The following is a 27,815-nucleotide window of genomic DNA, read 5'->3' as shown; positions in this document are numbered from 1 at the left end:
GAACCAACTAGTGTAGAAAATTTTATAAGTCGTAGTTCAGAAGGTTTGTTCAACATTTGTTGTTGTTGGAACCACGGCAATACACTTGGAAAATGTCGAGCTTTCGTTTTTTCATGAAGCATACACTTCATATCCATCAGATGTACCATCAGAATATGTCCATGAATATTGGCCTTTAGTATGGCAGGTTTCTCTTTTAAAACCTCGATAAAACGATTTGCCTTCATATGTATTACGTGTCTCTCGTCTTTATTGTCGCGCCAGCTTTCGATAAATTGAGCTACATCGTATAACTCAATGGCGGACAGGTCGCGGTATGTCTTTAAACTGAGTTTTTTTAATGCGTCAATGTCGGCTTTTGTTTGGAAACAGTTTTCCAATGGAAAGCGGTTTTCTCCATAGAAAAGTTCGCGCAACCGAGAATCCAATGGGTCAAAGAGATCGGAAGGGGTACAGACATAATGCATGATGTTCGATTTGAGGAAAGGTACTGTACTAGCCATGTTCATAATATTTATGTCGTGCTCAAACTGTCTGATATTTTGTATGAAGTATTTCATGAATGTTTGCTTCTCGGAAAAACTATAAGTTGTTGATTGCATCATTTGTAAAGTCTCCATGATCAAACTTTTCTTATCTAATTCTTTTGCGCCCAGCACAACAGCTAAGCGACATTCGTCAGAGCTTCCAGTTATTAATGGTCGAGGAAACTGTACTGGAAAGTTGGCAACTCTGGTGACGGTTGTATTCTCCTGAACAGATACGGACCTACTAATTGATCCATCCTCATTAAATAACTTGAGACACCTCACAAAGCCTTTGCTATTGTCAGTCCATGATGTAGAACCTACTAGGAAGCAGACTAATTCCTTCTTGGCTTCCTCATCTCGCAATCTATTGAAATTATAAATAAGATTTTCCTTCACAGTAGAGAGGTAAAGTTTGTCTAACAGTTGAATTACTCCATTAACTGTGGAGTAATGTATATACTGTACAATCTGTGACCTCTGAAGCCACTCAGGAAGTGAGGGAAGTACTTTAATGGATAAATGTTCCAAGCATCTGTAGACACCCTCACGCAAGATGGGTACATTCTGTATCTGTTTCACAATAAGAAAGTCTGTAAGCTGGTAGAGTTCCATTTCTTGAATATTTGACCAGGAGCCCCTTTTAAGAGAAGGAATCAGTGGCATGTGTTGAAAGCATCCAACATCGTATTTATGTGAGAAAATATATTCCCATACCTTTTGAATCCAGCTGCCAGTCAACATAGAAGATGGTCTTACAGTCGGTGGACATGTAGGGCCTAGATGTTCTTGAATTGCTTTTTCCAGCAGCTCACGGAATGTCGTAACATCCATAAATTGTATCTGAAACAAACCTGGAAGAAACAGGGTGTGTGAGGTATGACATCTCGAGGCAACGAATAACTTGTCTATACAAACAAATTGCTTCAAGAAAAGAAAACAAATTCCATAATATTTCAGAAGCTGAAAAAACAGTATATATTTGTAGGATCTCACATTCAGTAAATATTTCAAATCATTTTTGTAATCGTTCAATGTTACCTTAAAACATTTTCTATATATCAAATATTATGAAACAGGGGAAAGTTTTGTTTCTCTCTGACTCCATGAACTAAAATGTAACAGGACAGGTTTTAAAAGTGTATTTGATATGTCTCCAATAAGTTTAGCCAGGAAGTAAACAACTGTTATTCAAATATTTTTATATAGGTACAAAGTTGTCACTAAATCCATCAATGTGTATGTAAAATGAGAGAAGTCATAAATGAAAAGTGTGCATGATACTGTTCAGAAATCTGGTGGTTTATACAATTCTAAGAAGCGTCTCAAAACTTTTTCAATTTCAATGCTACTGTAGCTGCACCTGGTTGTATTATTACAAAAAGTGATATGTCAATGGCATCATTATCACAAAGACACGTAATAGAATGGTTTACTTGATAATTGCAATACATGTTAACTAAATTTATGCCATTCAGAACATAAACAAGGGTACCAATCAAGGAACACAATACGCCGGTCTGATAGTTTCCGGTACTGATGACCTCAACTTATTGTCCTAGAGACTTGACTGTAACATATGATGCTAACCTGTGCAAAGTGTCAACAGACTGTCTACAGGGAATAACAAGTGATAGACTCGATAGTGAAACACATTATCCATTCATTTTGCCATGATGACAGTGTGTATGACTGAATACGTGAAACACTATCAAGAGAGAATGTATGCTAAATTTAAATTAAAATATCTTCACCGGGTTCAGATGTTATACTCATACAGGCATAGAAGCCACGGATTTAAATTTTGCTTCGTTATGACCTTTACCTTGAAGCAGATGGCGTTACTTTGCTATATAACAGACAATATAGTCATGATATATAACTAACGAAAGTTTAATTACAATAACTTCATCTGTTTAAACGTAATACTTCAGGCAAGAACGCAAATTAGAGTTACATTTTTATTTATTTGACCTTGGCCTTGATATAGAGGGTATGTCTAATGTATCTGATACACCGTCAATGAAAACATACCACTGAATAAAATTTATTAAAGAGATAGTTATTACTAAAAGGATGCAAGTCAAAGCATTACATGTTCCCTTGTTATGATTATGGCGTGACCTTGACTCTAAGACAGGGAGATGGAACGATGACACCATCTCGTGATATACACTTGGGCAAAGTTTCATAGAAATGTGTTTTAGTGGTTCAAATCTTATAGTCTGGAAAAGAAATGAATCCACAAAATTACATATTCCCCTTGTCCTCCTCGCAGATAAGGCAGCAGGCGTGGTTATGCTACGTGACACAATTTTCAAGTTGTCATTCATATTTGGGCAAGGTTTTAGAAAAATATCTCTAACCATTATGGGCCGGATACACAAATGTTAATGGACGGACGGACACAACCATAACATAATACACTCGTACTAAGAAGGGTGTATAGGCATCATCAGTGCGATCACGTGAAAACATAGTTATCAATCTTTTTCTTCCAAACAAGAGGGCTAAAACCTGAAAAATGACAAGAAGCGAACATTAACATGTATTTTCATATTCGGACATTATTTTGCAATTGTTAACGCCCTTGACTGGAAACATTTAAGACAGTTTATCACATAAAGAGTATAAATCTAACCCTTTGTCAATAACATAAATAAAATAAAGATGTCTATTAAACAACAGTTATGTCTTTACCTTGTTTGGCAATCGCTTGCATATGCTTCTTAAGCCATTTGTTTTCACATGCTTGATATACAAACTTTTTCTCTAACCCTGGGAAGAGTTCCATTTCACTTTTGCTGCAAAGCAACACCTGTTCGGATGCCTTGCACCTGGAAACAAACGTTATGAAGGAACCGTCTTGTAGGGGTAGGAGTTCTAAACCTTTCAGGATCTCATAGGTAACGTCAAGAGTAAGGAACTCAAGAACGATTAGTTTTTCTTCCCATGACAAGGACGTATACCTTGGATTCTCTTTCAACAAGGTAGACAAACTGTATGGACTCATATCAGTGAGACGGCTGTTGAACTTGGTGTAGGACCTAAACACGTGTGATGGTACATCTACATATGGCTGGCTATACATCTGTAAAACCTTTATCAGGATAGACTTCACCGTCGGTGATAAGTTAGTGTACTGACTGAATGTGGCGAAAAAAGCTTCGGAGCAGCTAATCCAACTTTTCTCTCCGGACATGTTCACAGTCATTAAAGTGGGTCTTGAAATTATCTTCCCGAAAAGACTAGGAAGTATGGCATTCCATTCATCAACAACCTCATCAACTCTTGGAATAGCTGCATATACACACTGAACAATGCTATCTGAATTTCCGTTTTTCACAGCGTGATTAATCAGCTCATTGATACAAATTTCATACGCATCTGGTAATACTTCAGTCAGCAGTTTTTCATTCCACATCAGTGATTTGTCCCTATGTAGGTGCATTGCATCCTGTTCAGCCGAAGGCCATTTGATGTGGCGTCTATTCTGGCTCAGGGCAAAATATCCATTGACATGTACCGGTAATCCCGTCAAGCTTTTAGTCTTCTGTGGTAGTGGCAGGAAGCAATAAACGTGACCTTTGAACTTGGCACGATTTTGACCCATGGGGGTAGCCACACCAACCAAAGGTCTGTATCCAAGAGAATCATCCTGAATAAGTGCAAGAAGTTCTTCAGACATACTTCCTCCCTTGTAGTAATGAATCACCTTCCAGTCATTATTGATTTTCTCCACGACCCGGTCTCCATCAAAGACTTTTGTGCAGATGGACAGGTGATATCTACAGTCAATAGAATTCTGTGGGATAGATTTATTCAAATTTCTGATTTTAGTTAGAAATGTTTCTCTGCGTTCTCTCACTTTCTTTACCTTGTTCGCGATTTCAACAGTAAATTGCAAATTGATTGTGTTTGTAGGACTCTTTCTCTCATTCAAAGAAACTTTGGTTAAATATTTCAGGAAGACCATGATGCTTGAGGCTTCAGTTCTGAATGAAGTAAACAGATCCATCACCTTCTCCCTGTTGTACAATGTATCTGAAAGCTTTGAAGCATTTGATCTCAAGGGAAACCAGAATAAAGTTCCGTTATAGAAACTCATCTTTAAAATCTCTCTAGAAACACCGAACGTTCCATCAAGAGCAACGAATAAATCCTCGATGTTTAACTTCTTCCATTTCTGAAGCTTGGACAGTTGGATTGTTAGACATACACAGTCGGGATTTCGATGGGGATCCATGAACATAATCCTATCGCCACTCAACACAACAGGGTGATCTGAAACAAGACAGACATACATTTGGTGTCAACATAAGCGTGATCGTTACATTATTATTATTTAATAATCCAGTAGGCTGACATCAGCAGGATTAGCTGACCCTGGTCGTGACTTATGGGTCACGGTACCTGAAACCGTGAGTTTTCAACCCCGAAATCATGAGTAGTTTTCTATACGTGCCCAAATGCAAATTGTTTGTGAATATTATAGCAACCAGATAATGTAAAAACCAAATTTCTTACATTTGGATCATTACTATATTGATTTTAGTTGTTTTGCCCAGTATCCGTAACGTGTTTCCGTCCATTGTCATAAAAACCTCTGTAATGTTGGGTGCCATAATCTACTGTGTAATTATTTTTATTTCTGATAAATATTCCTCGTATTTTGTCTCACCGTAACCTTGGCATTGGATCATTATCAACACAAAATAATTGCGATTCTTTCTTGTCTCTTTTACAAGGCGTCCACATGGTTTAGTCACGGTATATAACCTAGAAGTAACCTCACATTGCAATCACCACTCATTTGTTATTTAGTTTATCCTCATTATGTCAAATGACCTTTCAGTCCAAAATCTATAGATGTATTTGGGTGAATGAATTTGTATAGAAACCACTTGAAATTGAACTTTGTTTCCCAAAATGACACAGTGGTTAGAACGTTGTCAAAATTCGAAATTCGAAATCTGCAAAAGTTAGAAGAGTTAGGAATGTATTCCAAGGAGAGGAATTAGTTCACATCCTTACCCTTACTTTAACACCAAAAAGGGCATAGCTTAAGTACATATGTACCAAACAGCGACCAAAGAACGAAATATACATACTAGCATCAATCCTTCAAATGCTATTATACTACTTGCACATGCAGATATCATTATCCATGCAATACACATTTCACACGAAAAAGTGGTAAAATACACCAGAGAATAACGATACTCGCATGTAGGTCTCTTAAAGAAATTGTCTACCAAGTTTTAGAGCAATCTAACAACACATCAATGCGACCGAACTCTCAACACATGCGCCAAACATGAGGACAACACCATTTGTGCTTGTTGGGCCTCATCCCAGTAATGTTGGGTAAGTCTTAAGGAATTAAACAACAGCCGTTATATTAGTTACACGTAAAGTAATTCTGTAAACTATCTTCTAGCATATTTAAAAAATAGAACCGCATCAAACTGGTGTGCATGCTGCCCTACTTTGAATAATGTCTGCCATGATTTCTGTTATTTTGTCAAAAGATGTGGCAGAAATTTGACACACCATAATTATTAAATATAGTATATACGGTTTACCCTAAAAGGGCAAAACCCCAGGAAGAACCACCGACCCACAAGAAGCTACTGGCAAACTTTCTCACATAGCAACATTAGCCGAATCCTAGACTCGAACCCACGCAGACAGAGGTGAGATGGCAGTGAGCTTTAGACCACTCGGCCACTCAGGGCCCCTAACTCAGGAAATAGCTTGTTGTTGTTGTTGTTGTTGTGGGGTTTAACGCCATTTTTCAGCACACGATAGGCTATACATGGCGGCCAGTATTAATGGTGGAGGAAGAACCCGTGAAAACCCCGGAAAGAACCACCGACCCACGAGAAGCTACTGGCAAGCTTTCTCACATGCCCACATTGGCTGAATCTTAGTCTCGAACCGCCGCAGACAGAGGTGAGATGGCAGTGATCCGTAACGAAGAGCGCTTTAGACCACTCGGCCACTCGGGGCCCCGGAAATAGCTTGACAAAATAATTTATGCTTGTTTGACCTCATGCCAGTAATGTCGGCAAAGTGTAAGGGAATTTAACAACTCCTGTGACAATAATTATGCACAAAAAAAGTCTGTACAATGTCTACTAGCATATGTAAACGCAGAGGCAGACATCTTAACCGGAAGTGCTTGCTAAACTCATTTCAGTAATGTCTGCCATGATTTGTGCCAAATCATCGAAATATGTGGTAGAAGTGTGACACACCACAAATATTATGTATAGTATATACGTTTTACGCAAATGGGGCATAACTCTCGAAATATCTTGTCAAAGCGCGAACGATATGCGCATGTTTACATGTTTGCGGATATCTGCATCATCTATTAAATTTCTAATTATATGTTTAATTTCAGTCATTCGGATTTATGACATTTATATTTCAAATTCTTTAATTCAGTGGCTGGCTGGTACTATAGTAAAGCATATGTACAATACGTATAGAATTCTCATTTATAAATCAAGGCTGATTGCCCAGGTCAAGTTAACAACAACTTCGGTCAAGTACGCCACGCATTTAGTTTGAGTGGAGGTCAGAAAGATATCACGTAAAACTAAGAGTGAATTTGTCCCGTAGACATATTATACACGCCCTAACTGTTGATTGGCTCAAGAAAATGAGAAGGTTAGATTATGACTGTGAAGTTATTTTATACTGTTATGAGTCAAATTGTTAGAGAATCTTTTAGCGATTCAGATTTTGTTGATTTGGTGCGCATATGTACACTATATAAGCAAACAGATATTCTTCTTTCACGGGATTATCTTCAAGTAAAAACATTTTGGATTTAGATCTGTGACGATTCTTCGGTGGTGATAGCATGTTAGCACATAAACACATTATGGCCTTCATTCGCAATACCATTGGACAGATTCTTAATTAGTGTGAATTGATAGTACAAATAATAGTAATCTAGGAATTCGTACATTGTAAGTTATTTTTAATTCTTTCACTTTGTTTGATGTTATATTTTAGGAAATTGAATACTTGTTGGGTTTTACACTGATTGGTTACTTACGTTTAAGACGTAACCAATATCAATAAAAGCTGCCAAATTCCATGGAGAGATGTGGAGAAAGTCGTACTAACAATAGTAGCACTTTGTGGACACTCCTAATGCTTTGTATCCCCGCAATATCACACAAAACAACAACAAAAAAGAAAAAGACAAAACGACGATAGCATATTATACAAACCGTCATCGCATGCATAACAATGCAAATCGTCTAGTTAAACGTTCTTCTCCTACACATCAGAAAGAGAACCATAGTATTTTGATGGTACAGTATCATACGAGATACTTTAGGGGAATCAAATTCTTTAGACAGGAACGTGAGAATGAAGACACGACTCAAAGATTCATGAGATTAAACTGCTTGGCTAGGACGTTTGCTGTGGAACAAATGTTTAAAAAGTTGATTACCAGTGATGTGGAAAACTGACTTAAATCCCAGTCCGAATCGCCCAACTTTGAGTGGATCCTCTTCCTTGACACTGCTGTATATCATTTTTATTCCCTTCCAGTCTGATTCCGTGAAGGTAGCGTCATTAAAGAAGCAAAGAGCTGGTCCCTTAAATAATAATAATAATAATAATAATAATAATAATCATGAAGAAGAAGTAAAAGAAAAAGTATAATTGTAAATAATAAGTTTGATCGAAATTCTCTGGCAAATAACGATGAAATAAAAGTCATTAAACATGTCAGTTGATATAAAGTTTTAAAAATGCATTCCATGCTAATGTACGCAGATTGATAACAGCGCATTTCATATAATGTCGATTGAAATATTCTCTTTTTGCACCAGATAATTATGCTATAGTGCTGTCCTCGACCTATATATAGTAGTGATTTTCCTATCTCAGACTTTGGACGAGAGACACAAAAGTAATTTTCATGCTTTCACCAAAACTAATTTCATTATTAATTATAGACCTAGTTGTATTTTAGAATTTCTAGAACTGACCCTTAGAAACTTCCGATATTTGTTCTTGTTATCCTCTTGCGTGTTGATACATCTATCATCATAGAGGAAGTTGACCTCACTTGCACCAGCATCTTCAGCGTTCTGAAGTAGTTCCTGAAACGAATAAACAGTTAATTACAGGTGATTCTGGTTATACCTCTGTGTGTGTGTGTGTGTGTGTGTGTGTGTGTGTGTGTGTGTGTGTGTGTGTGTGTGTGTAGAAGGAACACTTTAGCTAGCTCCACAATCGCCCAACCACTGTCGTTAGAGAAACACTGCAACAAATCCATCAGAGACCAGTCTGTGTAGAGCTGGACTTGCCCAATCTCTGGAGGACGTGCGGAAGATGAATGAACAGATGAACTGTTGCAGAGCACAACGTAACCATGGAATCCATGCAGATGTATTCGAGGCTCTTGGCAGCTAAGCATTTACATTTTTCCGCGACATCCTCAACACCATCTGGGACGAGCAGGAGATGAATGTAGAAGATATTCGATACGTCACCATCATCTCAGGGTACAAGAATAAAAGTGCTAGAGCTGACTGCAACATATATAAAAGAATTTCTCTGTTCTCCACTTTAGGGAAGATTATTTTCCCCACCATCCCGAACAGGCTTTTCGCAATCATCTCAGAGGAACTGCTACCTGAATCAAAGTGTGGATTCCGTCCAAGCTGCAGCACAGTCGACATGATCTTCACTGTGAGGCAAATACAGGAGAAATGCATGGAAAAACACATGGACCTCCATATTGTGTTCATCGGCTTCACCAAGGCTTTCCACTCTGTAAATAGAGAAGCTCTGTGGTTTATCCTTGGAAAACTTGGTTGCCCCACAATGTTCACCACTTTTATCCAGTTGGTCCATGACGACATGACCGGAGAGGTCTTGACCAATGGGGAGTATTCAGAGCACGTTGACGTCTAGACCAGAGTAAAGCAGGGATGTGCCCTCGCACCTGTGCTGTTCAAAATCTTCTTCACTCAAGTCCCGCTCCGTGAAGTGAAGGACCTAGACAATGGAGTCTACAAAAAGTATCGCCTTGATGAATCCCTGTCAGATTTGAGTCAGCTCTCTGCCAGAACGCAAACACTGGAAAGACTACTTCTCAAAGCTCTATTTGCAGATGAATATGCACTTATGGCCCACAAAGAAAACCACCTACAGACCATTGTGAAAAAGTTCTCTTATATTTATATTTATCTCTTATATTTATCGTATGTATTGCATGCCCAGCCATTTAACAGCATTATCATCAGAAGGTGTAGAGGCTGCAGTTCACCGGGGAACTTTGTCGGTGGACAGTTGTTCACAATGTGTGATATGGTCTGAAGAGCACGACGGCTACAAGAGGAGTCAATTTCCTGGCTTCATTGTACAAGACTGACTGCACAATGACCCTGACCTGTCCGGAAACGGTTCAGCTACGATGGAGTGGTTTACAACATCTGTTGAAGACTACTCATCTCTCCATGCCGAAATAGCTGTCATATCCGCCGGCAACGGACATAACCTGATTGGATATCTCAAAGCCAAGCGGACTGCTGGATGTAAGGTGATGTCCATGTACAATGGAAGTTTCTCACTAACATAAACTTTAGCCAGTAGTTTTGTGGTTGCTTCGTGGCGACGGAGATGTGGAGGAGGAATGTTTCTGAGTACCGGTTGCCATGGTAATGAGTAGAACGTTGTGTTTCAGAGATAGTGAGCATTGTTGTGTTTAGCTGGACCCCAACTAGCTTGGTATATGACAATCGAGTCCAGAGCGCAATACTCAGCTGTCTAATAAAAGAGGGCCAGTGCTGATGTCTTAAGTGTCTGAGCACTAGCGCCCCAGGTTGAGCGAGCCAGTTTGCGGAGTAGGTTGTTTCGAGTACTCAGTCTTGCTGATGTTTTCTTCAAGTGGTTATAGAAAGTCAACGATGTGTCAGAGTCACACCAACGTATGTTGGTGTCGGGACGTGTTTTATGTGCTGCCCATTGAGAGGGATGCAAAGCTCACGGTTTTCATTTGCGTTGTTAAGGTGGAAGACGTTGGAGATCGTCATTGTTGTGCTAGGTTGTAGACGCCATTTCTTGAAGAAGTTCTATGAGGAATCCAGTCTGCTTGGTCTGACAATAAGCCTGGATAAAACAGAGCTACTCCTTCAGTCAGCTTCTTACACACCCTCACCACAACCCACCATCAAGATCGAGGGGAAATAGTTGAGAAACGTAGAGAGCTTTACATGCCTGGGAAGAAAAATATCTTCAGATGAGTCTCTGAACAATGAAATCACAGCCAGGAGTCAGAAAGCAAGTCACTCCCTAGGCAGATTCAATGTCTATGGTCCAAATGACCGATTAGTGATCTCGAAGATTCCTATTAGTGTATTTATGAGAGAGACAGAGAAAAACAGCCAGAGGCATACAGAGAGACTGGAAAAATGAGAATATATGAGTTTCCATGTGTGTGTGTGTGTGTGTGTGTGTGTGTGTGTGTGTGTTGTCTATCAAACAGTATATCCTGGCGAAACATTTATCATTTACAAAATGAAAGTTCCAACTTTCCCTCCTTCTAGCCGATTCAGATGCTGAAAGTTATATATTTTTTACTGAAATTATATTTTTTTTTATAACACAATTTTTAAAATATTGGCATTATTATTGTTATTATTATTATTATTATTATTATCATTATTATTATTATTATTATTATTATTATTATTATTTCATAGCAGAAAAAATACAACAGATAGAGACAGTCTTAGTGCAACAGTTACTACTGCAACTGCTGTTGCTTTTAGAATAACAATAGTAACTAATACTGACATTGCCACTACTATAGTAAGTACTACTATCCTATGAACATCGTTTTACACATCTAGAATCTTTTTCTTTTATTTGTTTTTGGTGGGTTTTTTATATAAAAGATTATATAATCTCCAGATACGAGTGTTTAAGAAACAAAAATCAATACCTGTATGTAAACAATAGCTATAGCTGTATCTAGCTAAGATTCGTTACAGCTTATGTAAAACAATCCGAAAAGAGTTAAATAGAGCTGTGATTCGACCATTACAGACTGCGATTCTCTAGACTGCGATTCGACAGTTACAGACTGCCACTATCAAGAGCTGTGCTTAGACCGTTACAAACTGCGATTCTCTAGACTGCGATTCGACCGTTACAGACTGCGATTCTCTAGACTGCGATTCGACCGTTACAAACTGCGATTCTCTAGACTGCGATTCGACCGTTACAGACTGCGATTCTCTAGACTGCGATTCGACCGTTACAGACTGCGATTCTCTAGACTGCGATTCGACCGTTACAGACTGCGATTCTCTAGACTGCGATTCGACCGTTACAGACTGCGATTCTCTAGACTGCGATTCGACCGTTACAGACTGCGATTCTCTAGACTGCGATTCGACCGTTACAGACTGCGATTCTCTAGACTGCGATTCGACCGTTACAGACTGCGATTCTCTAAACTGCGATTCGACCGTTACAGACTGCGATTCTCTAAGCTGCGATTCGACCGTTACAGACTGCGATTCGACCGTTACAGACTGCGATTCTCTAGACTGCGATTCGACCGTTACAGACTGCGATTCTCTAGACTGCGATTCGACCGTTACAGACTGCGATTCTCTAAGCTGCGATTCGACCGTTACAGACTGCGATTCGACCGTTACAGACTGCGATTCTCTAGACTGCGATTCGACCGTTACAGACTGCGATTCTCTAGACTGCGATTCGACCGTTACAGACTGCGATTCGACCGTTACAGACTGCGACCATCTAAACTGCGATTCGACCATTACATACTGCGATTATCTACACTGCGATTTGACCGTTACAGACTGTTACGGGCTGTTACAACTGTCATCAGTCTTTGTTGGCAATCTTTATTACAGGTATAGAACGTTGAGGTCATCCAGTGTAACGTGCAACGGAGAGCCAGAAATTCGCATTGTTTTCTTTACGAGTGTCCAACATTCTGCTCTAGGATATATATATATATATATATATATATATATATATATATATATATATATATATATATATATATATATATATATATATATATATATATATATATATATATATATATATATATATATCAAGGTGTGTGTGTGCGTTTGTGTGGGGAGGTGGGTAGTTGTGGTGAGAGAGAGAGTCAGAAAGAGTCATATCTCAGATTGTGAAGTCCATTTTCATGTATTTATCTTTCTTTCCATCTTCTTCAAATCATAAAGTTTTGTAGTCAGTTCTAGACTGGTTACTATGTAAGTTTTAATATTACTCTTTGTGTGTGTTTGGATGGTGAAGTGGATGGTTGGAGAGAGAGAGAGAGAGAAAGATAGAGAGAGAGAGGGTTACTTTTATGATCTGCCCGTCATCCGGATACTCCGCTAGAATCGTCTTCAGTTGTTTTATCAAAGGAGGTTGTTCCATGGAGGAATACTCCTCAATGTCGGAGTCAGAATCCGTATCCGCTAAAACGAAATAATTCCTAATGTTTATTTTCGCAAAACAAAATAGTCTTCATGTTTGTAGTCAGTTGAAAATTACACTGAGGCATTGTTTCATTTTTACAGTCTCTTATTATTTTTTTAAATTTCTTTTCGGTCCGTATCTTTTGTTTCCAAGCCTGTCCGTGTTTTTGATTTCCTGTCTGTCCTTATCTTTTCTTTCCCTTTCTGTCCGTGTTTCTGATGCTCTGTCTATCCTTATCTTTGTTTCTATGTAGATTGCACTGTTGCTAGAAACTGAGACGCATTTGAGAAAGGTTTGCATTAACGTTGCCCTGAAACTACAGCATTTCGGGTATAATTTAAATCAACAGCTGTTCATTTGATTTTCAAATGGAAACTTCTCAGGAAAGGTGGCTAATAATTATACTGTAGAAAGGGTCATAAACTTGGAATTGGAGCACCTTAAATCAGAAGCAATTGTACAATTCAATGACAAAAGGGAGAGTTATTATCGATAGAAGATAACGAATGGGGTGACGGTTTTCGAGGGGTGGGGGTAAACAGAATGACTGATGAGCATCACCTGCTCGCAAAACATTAATCCGGATGCATTGTTTACCATCTGCCTTTTCAATAATTAGTGTCAACAATTACCTTTCTAACATTAAATAGATAAAATTAAAGTCGCGAAGTATAGTTTGTGATGTTAGGATGTTATGAATATATACCCCTTTTACAAAGGTAACTAACCTAGCGTCTACAGACATAAACTTGTTTATATTATCTCCCTTGATTCAGCTTAAAGCTGTTTTGAGAGAATTACTTATAATTCCTTTTCTTTCGCACGGAGTAGGTCAACCGCGACATTATTACGCAGTGTGGATAAGAACTGGACGCTTTTAGATCATCGAACTGAACATTCCGTGTCTCCAATGCAAATCAGAATTCAATCTATCATTTCTTTGCTCTGTATTTTGTCTATTTGTCCTATTGTACCCCATTCTAAAGCCCGCAGAACTACTATCCTATTTCTTAGATCGCCACGCTATAATGATTTAAAATCTGACCTGTTTAAACCTAAAGCATGTTCATGCTTAAACAATCCTGAAAATGAGACCACCTCGCTAATACGATAACAACCAGTTATTATTGACCCGTGTGATAATCAGATTATTTTGAAACCGAATCAATTTTTTCTTGCTTTGTGATGTGATGTGATTGTGATGTGATTTTGATTTTTTTAACGTAGCTTTAACAATTTTTCAGTCACATCGCTACGATGTCTGCAGTGTGGCAGTTTAAAGTGATGTCTAGCACTGGTGCATCATGCCGCAGACATGTAGCATGATGTCCCACCCAGTCACATTATCCTGACACCAGGCCGACCAGTCCTAACACTAACCTCTTAATGCTGAACGCCAAGCGAGGCAGCTGTTAGTACCATTTTTTAAGTCTCTGGTATGACTCGGCCGGGGATCGAACCCACGACCTCCCGCATCCGAGGTGGACGCTCTAACCACTAGGCCACCGGAGCTTTGTTAAAATAAACTTCAAGTCAGTATACCGAAATCCATTTTGTTCAAAAAGTATAATAAACTTTCGATCCTTTGTCAGTTTTAATTAAATTTTACATTAAAATATACCTCACAGAACCGAAACTTAATCAGAACCTGTTGCCTCTGTTGCCAATGGTATCTGAACAATGTACATGCAGAGTAAACCGAAACTGAATAATCCGAGCATGGGACCTGCCAATGACCTTCGAACAACCAAAAGTCATGCAGAGTAAACCGAAACTGACCAATCCGAGCATGCGACCTGCCAATGACCTTCGAACAGCCTACAACAGCGCAGAGTAAAACAAAAACAATTACAGCTGCAGAGAAGCAATATGTATAACTGATGTAACACATGTTAGTTTGGAAGATTGACTATTTATTAATGATTTGTAAAAGAAATAAACGTTACTTTACATTTATATGAGGACAGCTGAAGATTTAAAATCGCAGCAATCTGAAAACTCGTCCAAAACGAAAATCACGAGAAAATGTCTCTTTTCACAAAGTGAATTCTTCGTATCAATTAACGTCACAGAGTTTTTAAACGTCATGATGTAGTTTCATCATGCAATCAAACTGTTATAGATCTATCAGGATTATGATGATGATTAAAAAAAACAAAACAAAGGGATCAATGCTTTTGGCATTTGCTTACCATATCGTTGTTATTTTTACACCTCTCCTTCTCATTTCAGTTATCAGTTTATAATTTCTAATCCTGACCGTCACCAGCAGATACACAACACTGTCATCTTTTGAGCGTTTCAAACCAGACGGGAGTTTCAAACCAGACGGGAGTTTCTTAACTAACACGGCGGTATACTTGCTTGTGCCAGTATATTTATTTCAGACAGCAGATGTGATATTGTTCGCCATCTTCAATAACCCCTGAATTCCTAAATTTGGGAGTTCCAGCCTTTAGAACATGTGTATGAAAAGAGTGACACTTTCTTTTATTTTGTTCAGTTCTCTTTAGAAATATTAAAAATAGAAATTGAAAATCCTGGATGCATACGATATTTTTTTCCCCCTTAAAATTAGACTGCTCTATGAACCTGAATAGGACAGTTAGCAACCTGCCTGTTCTTCTACAGTTACAGTGTCCGTTTGAATTGAAGATGACAATGTTAGGAGCCACTGCCAACAATCAGGTTAGAAAGTATACATTATGAATGAAATGACTACGTTTTGTGCATTTTATATTCTTGTTGCTTTCTGTCCTTAAAATCGGTGTATGTAAAAACAAACGAGCGGGTTGGCAAATACAATTAAACATTACTATTATTCTATATAAATATGGTTGGTTAGAGAATTCACTGACAACACAAAGTGAAAATCAGAATATATATATATATATATATATATATATATATATATATATATATATATATATATATATATATATATATATATATAGATAGATAGATAGATAGATAGATAGATAGATAGATAGATAGATAGTCGTATTACACACACACACAAACACACACATACACATAAAGAATAGTGTTCAGGATATATGTAAGAACTCTAGTAATGTCAAAATACTAATATTAGTAACAAGGATATGCTAAATATTTGTGTGACTGTCTGCATCCATAAAGGTTTCATGGAACTAGTAAGTGAAGGAACTGTTCAACCTAGAAATAAATAGTGATATGATTTGTATACATTTTCTTTCAAATTCAACGACAACAAATTTTAAAAAGGAAAAATCAGACCAAACAATATGTGCCAGAGAGATCAACTCCATATCGTTATTTCTGACGAGCTCTATAAAGCATTTCATAAAATGTCCATCTTTTTGTTCATTGGTACACTTATCCATGTATCATAATGTATCTATCTATCCATTTATTGACAAACTTATACATATATCATAATAAATCCATCTGCCCTTTTATTAATTCACTTATACATTTATTATAATGTATCCATATATCTATTCATTGATACATTTACACATGTATCATAACGTATATCCATCTATCCATTCATTGATACACTTTGACGTGTATCATAATGTATCCATCAATCATTGATTGATACACTTACACATGTAGGCATCAACTGTATATCAAGGCTAGTGAAGACATTATCTAATGGTACTTCTGGCCACGGAAGGTTCTAGGGAGGCCAGTATCTTTTGGACTTGTAACCTTAGCTGACCATATATAATGTGTGTGTGTGTGTGTGTGTGTGTGTGTGTGTGCGCGTGTGTCTTTACATACCCATTTTGGACATGGACTCTAATGACCTCAATATTCAATGACAAAATCACGTAATATGTCCACTTGTGATCATATTATAAGGACTGAAAAGAAGGAGAAAAAAAAGGAGAATTTAAATAATGTTCTTGACTTTTATAGTAAAACTTCCTACTTTCTCAATTTTTATTTCTTTCGTCATGATTGCGGTCGTCGTCCTAATAACGATATTAGTAATCGTTGTTATTGTTATTTTCATCATTCTACCAGTCAAAATTAACATTTAACAGAACATATACCAATTAAAATTAACATTTAACAGAACATGTACCAGTTAAAATTAACATTTAACAGAACATGTACCAGTCAAAATTAACATTTAACAGAACATGTACCAGTCAAAATTAACATTTAACAGAACATGTACCAGTTAAAATTAACATTTAACAGAACATGTACCAGTCAAAATTAACATTTAACAGAACATGTACCAGTCAAAATTAACATTTTACAGAACATGTACCAGTCAAAATTAACATTTAACAGCATACATACCAGTCAAAACTAGCATTTAAAAACACACGTACAACTGCGTGAGAATAAAATTTCATTTAAATGCATTTTATAGTCCAAAAATAAACAATTGGAAATAACGTAAGGGCTATAACAGCAGGATTGATATCGTGCCCCTAGTATTGCAATAAATGTTCGATCAATGTCAAATGGACAATAAAAGGCTAAAATGATTAAAAACATGGAAAAGAGAATTATAAACAGATTTAATTGTTAAGTTACTGAGTATTGAATGAAATCTTTGCAATACTCAAATATATAACGCACTTGTTACTACACATATATAATGAATCACTAACCCGAGTATAAACCAGGGCTCAACAAAAGAACTCGTCCTCCTGTTCTGACCGGCTACAAACTGGTTGAGCCGAGTAAATCTTTAATACAAGTATGTACAGATTCGCACCTTCAGAATAAATGTGATTATATTTTCTACGTAAACAAGTGCCGAAGTTCAATATTGATTAACATCTAGTGTGGATCAATAATAAATGATCGTTTACCTATTTCTGCCCTACATGCTTTCCGTCAGTCTAGAACATATCGCAATGGCAGCCGAGTGCAGGTTTTGCACATGTTTTCATGCAAGCTTGATACTAAAATGAGTACAAATGATGAAAATATTTTGATGCAGTTTCATACCTGGCAATAACTTTCTTAATGATATCTGCATTTACAGAGACACGTTTCTCAAGCGTCATTTTGATGTGCAATAATATCACATTTCAACAATCGCCTTTAAGAGCAAGGCATCTAATAATTAAAGCTCAGACTGTCATTTTTTTCCTTCGCTCAGACGTGGTAATGTGTTTTTTTAGGAAGGGAACTCTCCGTTTGATCTTTTCAGACCATTTGGAGAAAACCTCCTGCCCTAATATTATAAATTGTTTGTGTGTGCTATAGTTTTGAAAATAGCTTTGGAAAATTTTGTAAAAATTTGTTTTCCTTTTTTTAAATTTGTTTTTATTTTAAAATTTTGTTATAATTTTGTTTTGTGTAAAATTATATATATATATATATATATATATATATATATATATATATATATATATATATATATATATATATATATATTGGTTGATTTTATTTTTTTTATTTTTATTTTTTAATCCGAATCAGTTTTCTTTCCTAGGCATTCGTCATCTTGCATAAATAAGTATTCGTCTGCTATTCGGGATTCTTCTTCCTCTCTTAATTTATTTCTTTTTTCCTTTCTTCTACTTCTATCTCTATCTGTATCTTTATCCGTCATTGGTGATTGTGCTGTTGTCGGTGTTTTCAATTTTATTAATGTTGCCTTCTCTTGTTTTTGTTCTTGCTTTTTTGTCCCTTGCTTCTCTTTTTCTTGCTGTTTGTGTACTCTAGGTTGTGGTTTTGGGCATTGTTCTTCCTGTTCTTGCATTTCTTGCTTCTTTCCCTGTTGTTGTTGTTGGTATCTCATATCTTTTCGTTGTGGATTAGTGTTTTGTTTTCCCGTCATAATTGATTGTACTGTTGTGGAATTTTTCGAATTTGTTAATTTTACTTCCTGTTCCTGCATTTCTTGGTGCTGTTGAGGTTGATTTGGTCTTGTTTGTTGTTGCTATTGTTGTCTCTCTTCTTTTTGTTGTGGATCAGCGTTTTGTTTTCCTGTCATAATTGATTGTACGGCGTGATGTTTGATCCAGATCACCAATGTTTCAGGCCTGAAGCCTTATGGATCCATTGTCACGTCAAAGTGAAGATATTTATACAAACTATGCAATTATTTTTCACAAGAACAATGTTGCTAAGCCAGAACAATATAATAATAGATGAAAATGATCATTTATCCACATTAAAATGAAACCTAGATGACTACAATGTGCTAATATAAATGTGAATACCGTTTAGAAACAAAAGACACCATGTACAACCAATATTTCTTTAGTTTCAAACTTTGTAACTTATGATATCTATTTATCTAAAGAAACACATGCAATTAGAACATATTTTTGTCATAATTTTAAGACATGTTTATCTCATCATGTACATGTGGCTCTTTAGTAAGAGTGTGAAAAGTGAAATATAGAAGTGTACAGTATTGATGATATATAGAAGTGTACAGTATTGATGATATATAGAAGTGTACAGTATTGATGATATATAGAAGTGTACAGTATTGATGATATATAGAAGTGTACAGTATTGATGATATATAGAAGTGTACAGTATTGATGATATATAGAAGTGTACAGTATTGATGATATATAGAAGTGTACAGTATTGATGATATATAGAAGTGTACAGTATTGATGATATATAGAAGTGTACAGTATTGAAGATATATAGAAGTGTACAGTATTGATGATATATAGAAGTGTACAGTATTGATGATATATAGAAGTGTACAGTATTGATGATATATAGAAGTGTACAGTATTGATGATATATAGAAGTGTACAGTATTGATGATATATAGAAGTGTACAGTATTGATGAATATAAGGAGGACAAGGACGAGTAACTCTTGCAACTTACTGATGGGGGGGGGGCGATAGGCCTGATGGTCTAAAGCGCTCGCCATTACCAATCACTGCCACTTCACCTCTGTCCACGTGGGTTCAAGTCTCGGGCTCGCCCAGTATAGGTACGTGAGAAAGCTTGCCAGTAGCTTCCCGTCGGTCGGTGGTTCTTACCGGGGTTTCCCCAGACTCTTACTCCGCCATGTATGGCCTAACGTGTGCTGAGAAATTGCGCTATACCCAAAACAACTTTATAACTGGATATGTACTTATTTTCCAAGTTACGAGTGTACAGATCTGTCAAAAGCTTCAACATAAAAAGGCCTAACGTTTAGATCGGAGGAAAGGTTGTCGTAACGCTAGTAATTCCAATATTTCTGAGTTTTCTTTGAAATAAGAAAATGAAATCATATTTCCCAGTTTTATATATATATATATATATATATATATATATATATATATATATATATATATATAGATATAGATATATATATTCTTAATTCCGACCGCCAAGGGGACCGGGATTTATTTAAAGAATGTTCCGACCGCCAAGGAATGTATTTACCTTTGCATGTGAGCTTAATACAAACTGACACGGGATCTCAACAACTATGATCAATTACCGATATCGAGCCGATATCGTTGCCAAAAATATTGATAACCTATCAATTTATTTGAAAACAAGAGCAGTTAGGTTGTATTGATTGCATGAACACGTACTATTGACTGCAATACAATGCGAACTATTTTACCGAACAACTATAGACTAAGCAGCGTAGTCTATCGATTTAGATTCTCGTGTTTAAAATATTTGATAAAAGAAAGGCATGCCTGTCTCCCAGTAATCGTTTCATATACCTAATAATTTTTTTATACTGGATGCAATTAAACTGGTATAATTAATATATTTCGTAACTTTAGCTGTGTACTGAATGTATCTTACGGACTTGTAATATCATATCGCGAATTTAATAACCTCCCAGGCCAGCCTGAGTCGGCTTACTGTTTATCCTAGGGAACGGCACTTAGCTCCAATTTACGCGATATGGCATAGCCAAAAGTGTGTTCAAAGTTCCGTAAGCACACACACACACACATATATAGTCTAGTCTTCTTTTTTCTTCTAAAAAACAAACCTTTTCATGCGGTGTATTTTTCTATAACATCATATAACATTATCACCATAACTCCAGATCTCACATAAATGAAACAATAAAGGTAAAATGATATCTGAAAAGTTACAACTGTAAACCCAATGGTGAAAGCAAATTTCGTATTGTTTTATGTAAACTAAACAACGCTTTTTGTGTCTTTTCTGTTAATCTCTTTCTTAAACTGAATAAAAAATTTTAATAAAATTATCATATTTAAAAATGAACCATAAATACAAAAACTAATTGACCATTTCACAGCAATGTGCTTACATATACAAAATATGACTATATTGGTTTCATACCAAGCATAACTATTTTATTTCAACATTAATCTCACGTCTCTGAAGCATATACAGATTTCAGTCGAAGTTTTAGGAAGATCCTTTACATTTTCTGAAAGAAACACGGTATCGTCAGCACAAAGGATAATAAAATACCTTAAATTTAAAGCACTCGTTAAGGAACCTGTACCATCTATGCTAATGAAAGGTTATTAGGCAATCAAATCAGGTAGCCATTAATAATATATCTTGCAATGATTTTTATATGGACGACTGAAATCTACAAGTGAAATTAAGTTGTCATCTGAAAATGAAATGCATAAGATAAAATCCGCTTTTAGCAACAGTGAACTTCATCTTGAATAGACGTTTGAATAATAATAATAATAATAATAGTAATAGTAATAACAGGAACAAAACGGAATCAGCCTGCTCAGTTGGAGTCAACTGAACTACTTATTTCAAAGGACTAGTTAAGTATACGTTTAGATGACTTCTGAAATGTAGCAATGCCCAATCAAGCGTATGACGTATGTGCTGCAGTCCTGCCACCCCCACCCCCCTTCACGATATATACATTTACGCGTATATGACGTATATCTGACTCTTTCGCAAAGCATTTGCAAAAGAACATCATATTTGTTTCAAACATATATATTATATTTTATTAATTGATTTGTATTTTACTTCGTTTAAGTTAATAATGCCATCTAATTCTGTTTGTGAAAGTTATTTTCATTAAGCATGTGATAGCAAAATAAGAATTCGATTTATTGAAATGAACGAATTAAGCGAATTGTTTTGCATACATTAATTATGCATTGCATACATTCACTATGCAAATAACATTGAATATTTGCAAAGAAAGTTATCTGGTTTGCAGCACATTCTGTTTAGTGGCTTTGTGATTAATGAAGTAACCTATAATAAGATATAATGGCTGATTTTGGAGTATTTGTGGAGGATTCGTGGTCTTCAACCGAACTCAAAGTATCATACCTTCCAATTGTAAAAGAGGAGAAATGTGACCATCGTAAATAAAACGATTAACCACAGCTTTAATGTCGAACCCAGTTACAAAAGAATTATAGACTGACCCGTGATATAAATGATATTCTGTAACAAAATAATGACTATAGAACTCGAATGTTGGAATATTTAACACTCCCTTTCTTATATCCATTCTCTCTACTTTTTTTCCCAAATATATGAAATGGAGGAGGCACGTGATAACTTTGGCTGAGGAGAGGCATATGAAGTGGCATACCTTGCGAATCAATTCAACTGTCGGATGTGTAGCCTAGGTTTGTTAACGGGGTGGGGGTAGGGGTGGAATCACACCAAATGTGCCAATATAACTGTTATCATCTGAACCATTATTCGTATTTTTTTATAAATAGTTAAACTTTAAGCCATGTTTGGTAGTTGTTGTTGTTGTTGTTGTAGGGTTTAACGCCATTTTTCAGCACACAATAGGCTATACATGGCGGCCAGTATTAATGGTGGAGGAAGAACCGGGAAAAACCCCAGAAAGAACCACCGACCCACGAGAAGCTACTGGCAGGTTTTCTCACATACCCACATTGGCCGAATCTGAGACTCGAACCCACGCAGACAGAGGTAAGATGGCAGTGATCCGTAACGGAGAGCGCTTTAGACCACTCGGCCACTCGGGGCCTCGCCATGTTTGGTAGTGTATTTGTCCTAGATAAAGGATCAACTTACTGCATTCATTTCTTTTGCACACATATAATCCAACAACATGGATGACCTGCATGGCACGTTACAGCTCAATTTTGCTTATGGTATCACGGTACCAATTGTTTTTCCATATACCTCGACGCTAATGTTTTGTGAAATAAATATACTTTCTGTCCTGCTTGGGCATGCATGTCACACACTGTCGTATAGAACAATGCTAGATTGTCAATTTGACAATGACATAACCAGGTACTCCATTGCATTTAAGAGAGACAACTCTACTGGAACTAGACAGGGGTAAGAGTTATCTAGTCATAACAAGCACATTTTCAGCCATGTGTACCATATTTTAAAAAAATCATAAAAAATACAAAATATGATCTAGATAAAAATTAACACAAACTCACATGTTGCCAAGAGGCTCAACTTTTTTTTAAGCCAAACAGAAAGTACAGCTCTTACATAATGCACCAATCACAGCTAGTGTTGTTCTTTAATTCTGAATACAATGTTCCATACACCTTAAGCTCCGCCCACCTGGACTTGCGCAATTGGTACCGTTATACCTTATACCTGCTCGACCTATATAAACTATCAATGTGTTTTGCATGGCGCATTAAATCTTATTGTTTAATTTTTCATGCAACAGCAAGAAGCTCAGTATCAAAAGGTTCATAGTTGTTATTTGATTATTTTGCAAAGCTGAACATACAGCATGCTAAAGGAAGTTAAGGCAGAAATAAAATTCTGCAAAATACCAAGCTCTACACAAATTAATTTGAATTTCAGTTTCAGCATCTTTATTTAACGGAAATTTGCCATGCCGTATTTGGGCGGGATTTCATTAGTTTCTTGTCTCCTTTCGGGCTGGAATGTCACTGCGTTTTGTTAGTTTATGTTATTTTTGACTCTACACGAGTTAGAATCAATACATGTGTGGTCATTTCAGAACACACGGAGCTTAAAACTATCGTTACTTTCTTCACATTTTCAGATAATAATGTAGACATATCCCTAAAATTATTTTGACAACATTTGGCATGCAGACCATTGATCATTTTCTATAAACAGAAAACCGTTTTCTGTATTTACGCACAATGTTGACGACAAGTTTCCTTAAAACCTGGAGCATACACTTTAAACTATACATAAGTTAAACGTAATAGAAAACCTTTTTACAAAAGAAAAATCGGTTTAGTTTGTTAATATGAAAGGTAACTATCTACACGAGATGAGATTACTGCAAAATATGGATTTATCTCGTAGTTCTTTAAAATCAAAATGCATATCATGGAATGTTACTGATTTGATTGAATAGTTGCTTACACTTTGTGCATATTTGTGTGTCCCTATTCTAATGATAAAAATCTGATTAAAATAATTTTTGGAAATCGACTAGAAATTGATGTCAAAAGAGAGAAATGTATCCAAAACAATGTGAAGTGTGTGTGTGTGTGTGTGATTTGGATTTTTAACGTAGCTTTAACAATTTGTCAGTCATATCGCTACGGTGTCTGCAATGTGGCAGTTTATAGTGATGTCTAGCACTGGGGCATCATGCCGCAGACATGTAGCATGATGTCACACCCAGTCACATTATCCTGACACCAGGCCAACCAGTCCTAACACTAACCTCTTAATGCTGAGCGACTAGCGAGGTAGCTGCAAGTACCATTTTTATAAGTCTTAGGTATGACTCGGTCGGGGTTCAAACCTGTGTGTGTGTGTGCATGTGTGTGTACGTGTGTGAAATATATATTTAAGTGTGTTAAACTCAGTCTTTCGAAAATAAATATATGACATTTTTTGCACTTTTTTCATGTAAAAACAGAGGGATGGATTGACTCAGGATATCCGACGGGTTCTTGCCACTCGTCTTAATTACGACCTAATATATGGTCCGGATCAAATTTCGTCATCGAGTCCGGATACCGGTGGTCAAAGAGTGCAGCTCTGGCTATCAATCACGTACATTATCGCGACTCAGTTCATATCTACAATATACATATTAATCAGGAATTTTCTAATCAAGGCTTTGGACTCGAGACAAGAACGAGTGCAAATTCTATTATATTCGACGGATCAAGATAGATTATTGTGACATGTCAGAGCTATACTCGTTACACCAGTTTCTTTTTTGTTGTTGTTCTAGGGTTTAACGCCATTTCTCAGCACAAGATAGGCTATACATGGCTGCCAGTATAACTGGTGGAGGAAGAACCCTGGAAAACCCAGGGAAGAACCACCGACCCACGGGAAGTTACTGGCAGGCTTTCCCACTTACCCACGCTAGCCGAGCCTTGGACTCAAACCCACGCAGACAGAGGTGAGATGGCAGTGATCCGTAACGATGAGCGCTTTAGACCACTCGGCCACTCGGGGCCCCTTACACCAGTTTCTTCGTAACGATGTAACATTCACGTCTTTCTGTGCTTGTAAAACATGTAAATCAAGAAAAACAACATTATATAATTAATGCAAAAGAAACTATTTCCCAGCAAAAGAGACTAAGAGTACATGTGTTGACATTTTTTGTCGTAAAATATACGGTTAAGAGATAATCACAAATCTAAAAAACCAATATTACACCTGGTTCAACAATGTAACATAAGTTTATTACATACATTTACGATCTATTCACTATTTGTATGTTTACGGAAGTTTATGAGTGTCAACAGTTTTCAACATTTTTAAATTTCTCAGTTTGATGTCTAATGTGTGTATGTGTGTGTGTGTGTGTGAGAGAGAGAGAGAGAGAGAGAGAGAGAGAGAAAGATCTTACCTGTGTGTTTAGTTAGCTGAAAGTGACAACAGGTTGCAATACACCAGGAATATCACATTTGCATAGGTGCAAGATTGTCAATGTCGCGCCACAATAAACAGACCAATGGGAGAAAGCGCATACTGCATATAGTGATTAGAGGAAGTCAGTCAAATGTATAAACAATTTTCTGAAAAGGGATTGACCAACTTGTTCATTGAAAATTGTAATTTATGATGTCCGAAGTCTAAATACATCATCAAAGAGATAATACTTTACAGCTGCACACATTGCAAAGCCAATAACGACCGCATAATGAAATATTAAGTTAAGAATCCCCATTACTATGACTGACTCCTCTCAAGATGGAAGTACATGAAGTCGGAATCCCAATGGCAGATGAAGGGAGTCTAACTCCTACCCATTTTAATCTCCTTCTATGTTTAGCTGGCACATGACAGCTAGTCTATAGTTGTCGTTACTCGCAGCATATATTGAATCCTATGTCTCTAACCAGCTAAACTACGTTTATAACGTTTACTACGTTATATATCACATACATTAAAAATAACATGGCATTTAAATTGTTGGTATAAAGCAATTTGATATACCAATACTACTGGTGTATCAAATTGTGATCCGCCCATGGCGCTATAATACGCATTTATAAAATTTCTTGCGACCGTCTGCAGTTGACCCTAGATCAATGATGAATTTCCACACATTAATAATTAGTGAGTATGAAAATAACGATAGAAAGTATTAATAATCCACATTTTCTAAATGAATTTAATATATTACACATTTTCTTCGCAATCCTTTCTGCTTCCTGCCCCCCCCCGCCCCTTGCATATAACTACGCAGAAATGTGGAGTCAGAGAGAAAAGAATTTGGGGGGGGGGGGGTTGGAGGGGTTTGGGGGGGGGGACACCAGGCAGATGCCCCCAACCCCATTTAAAAAAAAATATAAAAAGTATTTTAAGTTTGTGTGTTTCCCCCTCAGATATGTTGTATCAAAAATTTTAATTTTAGTTTTTGATGGGGTATTTATTTTTCCCTAGTGTTATCTAAAGGGCTGTTCGTCCGAGACTGGTTTTATTCACCTTGCTCGAAGTCCCTTCCCTTGTAATTTTTGTGACCTTTGCTAGAGGTCTCCTAAGTCTCAGTGTTTGCTATTTGTATTAGTGCTATATTGCGTGTATGCTATATTTTCTGTATGTTTGAGACAGCAAGTATAAATCAATTTTTTTTCTTTCCCTGTTGTCTTATTTCAATTCTTTGGATTTAAAATCCATTACAATATCTTTTACGTTATTTTCCGTTCATTTATTTTCAATTTAGAATTTTGGCGATCGGAACGGTGTGATATATTAGGTTATGAAAAAAAAAACATTCTATTGTTTTATTCGAGTGGTTATATGTGTCGTTCCTCTCAATGCGTGCTAAAAAAGGAAACAGGTAGGCTGTGCTCGATTCAAGGTCCACACTTCTTTAGTCCTTGTATTTCTCCCGAATCGAGTTAGGCCTCCTTTGATTATTTAAACTATTTCTTTAGAAAATTCCAAAAATTGTTTAATCACTACAAGATTGTATGTTGGTCAACCATACAATGTGGGAGCTGTATGGTTGGAGAAAGAGAGAAGAGTCAGTGGGGTTGTACTGTTGTATTTGTGTTTGTGTTTGGTCTGTTTGTGTTCTATATGGGGTGTTTTTCCAAGACTCTTTCATAGGCCTTTCCACTTCGCGTAGCGCCCTGTGACATAGCCCCATGATGTCATCGCCTTGTACTTTCCCCATATAGATTCTCTGTGGATTCCCTGTAGTTTCGTATTTCAGGTGATAATATTTTGGAATTTTCCAATGTGTATCGTCATAGGATTCTTTAGAAAGTTCAAATGGTATTTGAAAGTTACAATAAGTTAGGATTCCTATATAAACCTTGTTATAATTTAGTAAATTTTTAAAATTATCTATATAGGTTTAATTTTGGGAAGAAAAAAAATTTAATAAACAAAATTTAAAGTTTCAAAAACTTTAAACTCGGTTAAACTTCATACATAATTTTTGAAATTTTCAAATTTT

At 36.6% G+C, this 27,815-nt stretch overlaps 1 protein-coding gene across 1 annotated transcript; it reads right to left on the bottom strand.

Annotated features, from left to right (window-relative positions):
* Positions 1-2: 2 nt before the first annotated feature.
* LOC149783574 (sacsin-like) lies at positions 3-18,338 on the bottom strand (the record flags this gene model as incomplete). Its single annotated transcript, XM_089932866.1, has 7 exons — positions 17,858-18,338; positions 16,806-16,888; positions 12,921-13,036; positions 8,549-8,662; positions 8,005-8,152; positions 3,228-4,811; positions 3-1,381 (listed from the first exon to the last, which is right to left on the bottom strand). Coding segments are annotated over exons 2-7 (3,354 nt in total), but the record flags the coding sequence as incomplete, so codon positions are not given.
* Between the last annotated feature and the right edge of the window lie 9,477 nt (positions 18,339-27,815).

This window comes from Sinohyriopsis cumingii, chromosome 14, assembly GCF_028554795.1.
Source record: "Sinohyriopsis cumingii isolate HCF-2022 chromosome 14, ASM2855479v2, whole genome shotgun sequence".
Taxonomy (NCBI): Eukaryota; Metazoa; Mollusca; class Bivalvia; order Unionida; family Unionidae; genus Sinohyriopsis; species Sinohyriopsis cumingii.
The sequence above is the reverse complement of the archived record's forward strand: the minus strand, read 5'-3'. Positions and strand labels throughout refer to the sequence as shown.